The sequence below is a fragment of the Mandrillus leucophaeus genome, unplaced genomic scaffold (genome assembly GCF_000951045.1).
Source record: "Mandrillus leucophaeus isolate KB7577 unplaced genomic scaffold, Mleu.le_1.0 Scaffold423, whole genome shotgun sequence".
In the NCBI taxonomy this organism is placed as follows: domain Eukaryota; kingdom Metazoa; phylum Chordata; class Mammalia; order Primates; family Cercopithecidae; genus Mandrillus; species Mandrillus leucophaeus.
This window is the reverse complement of record NW_012104510.1, coordinates 236,280-241,174: the sequence shown is the minus strand read 5'-3', so window position 1 is coordinate 241,174 and position 4,895 is coordinate 236,280. Positions and strand designations below refer to the sequence as shown.

Genomic DNA, 4,895 nt, shown 5'->3' with positions numbered 1-4,895 from the left:
GGGGGTGCTGTGTCTTCCAGCCCATCATGTCAGGAGGACGCCCGGTGCTGGTTTGTCCTGATAATGGTGCCGGACACTTTGACGACCTGGTGTCCTGGGGTGAATGGTGTTCCCCAAAACTCAGGTCCACCTCCAACCTCAGAATGGAACCTAATTTGGAAAAGGGCCTTTGCAGACGTTAAGATGAGGCCACACTGGAGTTACTGGAGTAGGGTGGGGCCTAAATGCAATGGCTTGTGTCCTCTAAGAGGAGGGAAATTTGCACAGAAACACACGAGGAGACAGCTGTGTGGAGAAGGAAGCAGAGACTGGAGTAACACAGCCACAAGCCAAGGCCGCCGGGAGCCCCCAGGAGCTGAAAGAGGCAGGAAGGACCCTCCCCCGGGGCGGTGGAGGGAGCGAGGCCCTGCCCACACCTTGACCTCAGACTCCCGGCTGGATCAGCTCCTGTGGCCCCTGTGTGTGGCCTTTGCTCACGGCAGCCCCGGGAAATGAATGTACTTGGTGAAGGTGACGTTTCTCCCCGGTGAAGCTGCTGTTCGTTTCCCTTATAATTAGGAAGATCTGTGGGGACTGGTGGAATCGGGGGACAGGTGCACGGGGACGCCGCAGCGCACGCCCCGGGAGCCACTCGCAGGCCAGGCCGTGCACGTTTTCGGCCGAGTGCTGCCTGCGGCCTCCCCAGCCGTCGCCCCGGCATCTGGTCGTTCTGCCCCGGAATGTGATCTGGGGAGACAGACGTTGAGACCGTGCAGACATCCTGGTTCCCAGCGCCCAGCAAACCTTCACGTACTTGTTTTAATAAAGCCTTAGGGTTCTTGTGTGAATGGAGACTTTTCATCTTAATACGTTTATTTTAACGGGAAACCAGGGAGTTATGGTTTCAGTGTCGTTTCCTCTTTTCCTCATATGATTTTTAAAATTTGTTTTGAGGTGGAGTTTTGTTCTCGTTGCCTAGGCCGGAGTGCAATGGTGCGATCATGGCTCACTGCAACTTCCGCCTCCCGGGTTCAAGTGAGTCTCCTGCCTCAGCCTCCGGAGTAGCTGGGATTACAGGCATAAGCCAACATGCCCAGCTGATTTTGTACTTTTAGTAGAGATGGGATTTCACCATGTTGGTCAGTCTGGTTTTGAGCTTCTGACCTCAGGTGAGCCGCCCGCCTCGGCCTCCCAAAGTGCTGGGATGACAGGCGTGAGCTATTGTGCCTGGTTCTCATGCACATTTTAAAAAATGCAGATATAATTCACATATCCTAATCCTTACCTGTTTAAACCGTGCAATTCCGTGGATTTAGTGCAGCCCACAGGGTTGTGCAATCCTCACCAGTGTCTGGTTCCAGGACGCTCCCATCACGCAAAATGGGAACTTATCGCCGGCCCTCAGCCGTCCCTCCCCTCCACCGCCCCCTGGCCAGCCCTGGCGCCCACGCGTCCCCTCCCTGCCCCTGTGGATCAGCCTGTCCTGGACATTTCATAGAAACGGGATCACACGCCGTGTGGCCTTTCGCGTCTGGCGTCTCTCACGGAGCGTGGCGTCCTCAGTGTGTGCTGTGGCCGCTACCGGAGCCTGGCTCCTTTCACGTCTGGGTCACGTTCCCGCGTGCGGATGGACCCCACGGGATTTATCCGTTCATCTGCTGTAGATGTTTTGTTTCCTGCAATTTCCTTTAAAAAGTAAATGCGGTTATGTTTGTAAGTGGAGTTTATTTAAAAGGAAAATATCAAGTAAATGACACTGATATGGACCATGGCAAAGAGGTGGGTCCCGGTGGTGACGTGGGCCGCGGTGCAGGGTCCTGGTGGCTGACGTGGGCCGCGGCGGAGGGTCCCGGTGGTGACGTGGGCCGCGGTGGAGGGTCCCAGCGGGTGACGTGGGCCACGGCGGAGGGTCCCGGCGGGTGAGGTGGGCAGCGGTGGAGGGTCCCGGCAGGTGACGTGGGCCGCAGTGCAGGGTCCTGGTGGAGACTCGGACGGTCTCCCAGGCTAGGAACGCAGACACGGGACCTTGGCTTGCATCTGCCCTGGCCTGCTGCATGCCTGAGTCTGGCCAGGTCCCTTCCCCACTCCGGGCCTCAGTTTACTGACTTGTACAGTGGCTCCTTCCCTTAACCTCCTAGGGTGGGTTCTGGGTCATGCTTTCTCTCCGGGCCTCAGTTTCTGAATTTGCAAAGGGGAAGGTTGGACGTGAAGTCGCCAGGGCTCCCCCCAACCTTCTGTGGGAGGGTCCCAGGGCTGCACCACAAACCACCACAAACCACCACAAACCACCACAAACTGTGGGGCTTAAAACACAGACGGCCGGGCGCGGTGGCTCACGCCTGTAATCCCAGCACTTTGGGAGGCCGAGGCAGGTGGATCACGAGGTCAGGAGATCGAGACCATCCTGGCTAACACGGTGAAACCCCGTCTCTACTAAAAAATACAAAAACTAAACTAGCCGGGCGGAGGTGGCGGCGCCTGTAGTCCCAGCTACTCGGGAGGCTGAGGCAGGAGAATGGCGGGAACCCAGGAGGCGGAGCTTGCAGTGAGCCGAGATAGCACCACTGCACTCCAGCCTGGGCGACAGAGCGAGACTCCGTCTCAAAAAACAAACAAAAACAAAACTAAACTAAAACCAAAACACACACACACAAACAGACTTGTTCTATCACCGTTCTGGGCCCACAGTCCGAGCCAAGATTGGGCAGAGCTGGTTTCTGCAGGAGACGCTGAGGGAGGCTCTGTCCCAGGCCCTCCGGCGTCTGGTGCCTGCAGGCCGGCGCTGGGTCCTCGGCTGCACACGGCCCCTCCCTTCTGCGTCTCTGTCTTTTCAAATCTCCCTCTGTGCTTGTCTTTGTTTGTTTATTTTTTTGAGACAGAGTCTCCTCTGTCACCCGGCTGGAGTGTGGTGGTGCGATCTCCGCTGCCTGCAGCCTCCGCCTCCCAGGTCCAAACGATTCTCCTGCCTCAGCCTCCCAAGTAGCTGGGATTACACACTTGCACCACCACGCCCAGCTGATTTTTGTATTTTTATTTTTATTTTTGTATTTTTAGTAGAGTCGGGGTTTTGCCATGTTGGCCAGGCTGGTCTCAAACTCCTGACCTCGTGATCCACCCACCTCGGCCTCCCAAAGTGCTGGGTTTACAGGCGTGAGCCACCGCACCCGGCCTAAAAATTTTTGTTTTTTGAGACATGGTCTTGCTCTGTCGTCCTGGCTGGAGTGCGGTGATGCCGTCACAGCTCACTGCAGCCTCGACCTCCTGGGCTCAAGCCATCCTCCCACCTCAGCCTCCTGAGTAGCTGGGACCACAGGCCCCCACTCACCACGCCTGGCTAATTTAAATTTATTTTTCTGTAGAGACGAGGTCTCATTGTATTGCCCAGGCTGGTCTTGAACTCCTGGCTTCGAGAGAGCCTCGCACCTTGGTCTCCTGAAGTTATGGGATTACAGGCATGAGCTGCTGTCCCAGGTCTAGAAATTTATTTCTCACGGTTCTGGAGGCTGGGAGGGCCACGATCGAGGCACCGGAAGATTCCGTGTCTGGCGAGGGCGTCTTCACAGAGGGCCGTGTTCTCCTGTGTCCTCACGTGGTGGAGGGCCGGGCTCTGTCTGCCGTGTCTTGTGTAAGGATGCTGGTCCCAGTCCTGAGGGGGGAGCCCTCATAACCTCCTCACCTCCCAAAGACCCCCCTCTAAGTACCCTCACTGTGGGGCGTAGGTTTCCACAGAGGGATTTGAGGGGGGTACAGACATTCAGACCTAGCATTGATATTTACAAACTGGGGGAATTTCACAGAAAAACCCTGAATTTCCTTGTCTCTTTTAAAAGAAGCACATGGCCGGGCACGGTGGCCCATGCCTGTAATCCCAGCACTTTGGGAGGCCGAGGCGGGCGGATCACGAGGTCAGGAGATCGAGACCATCCTGGCTAACCCGGTGAAACCCCGTCTCTACCAAAAATACAAAAAACTAGCCGGGCGAGGTGGCGGCGCCTGTAGTCCCAGCTACTCGGGAGGCTGAGGCAGGAGAATGGCGTGAACCCGGGAGGCGGAGCTTGCAGTGAGCTGAGATCGCGCCACCGCATTCCAGCCGACAGAGCGAGACTCTGTGAGAAAAAAAAAAAAAGCACATGGCCGGCAGCGCTGGGCCCCCGGAGCATGGCACACGCCGTTTGCCGAGGTCCCCACCTCTTCCCGTCGTGCAGGGGGAGCAGTGCAGATCCTGGAGCCCAGAGATGTGGGTTCAGGACCCAGCTCTGCAAGGCGTGTGGCCCAGCCGGTCAGTCACCCTCCTGCCTGGGCCTCCGTTTCCCAGGGGCCATTGCTGCGAACAGCAGAGCCTCCCACGTGACGAGCGTCCTGAATTAACGAGGTGTGGGTATCGTCACCGCGCTGCATCCTACCTCGTGTGTTTACCCGGCTGATCCTGCAGGCTGTGGCTTCGGAGTTTGCAGTCCCTGTTCTCAGCCAACGGGATATCTCATTTCCCCTCGTGAGCTGCCGTGGGCCACGGAGGGTTTGCCCCCCGCCTCCTCCTGCACTAGGCTGTGTGCCCACAACAGGCCCACGCACCGCACAGCTCAGGGTTTCAGCCGCACAACCGGAGTGGGCTGTGTGTTAAGGAGGAGGCCGGTAAGCGAATAAGAATCCCTCACCCTACAGCCCTGGAGCACCAGACACCGAGGCAGACACTGCCCCAGAGGCACACACTCTGCTGAGAGAAGACAGCCATTGACCAGCCAGCATCCCACCAAAGCTGCCTCCTCAGTGGGGGAGTCCAGTGCTAGGGACAGGGACTGTAGCTAATTTCTTTAGGGTCTGACCTGTCTACTGCATGCCTAGAGTCCATTCATCTGTTCATCCATCCACCCATCTGTCCACCCATCCGTCCATCCACCCATCCATCCATCCACCCA

The 4,895-nt window shown here is 57.4% G+C and overlaps 1 protein-coding gene across 1 annotated transcript in view; it reads left to right on the top strand.

Moving 5' to 3' along the window:
- The first annotated feature begins 1,740 nt into the window (after positions 1–1,740).
- Positions 1,741–4,895, top strand: part of SHC2 (SHC (Src homology 2 domain containing) transforming protein 2) — a 46,244-nt gene continuing 43,089 nt past the window's right edge. The window contains exon 1 of the mRNA XM_011993046.1: positions 1,741–1,898. Coding sequence (XP_011848436.1) covers positions 1,741–1,898 — 158 coding nt within the window. The remainder of the gene's footprint in view (positions 1,899–4,895) is intronic.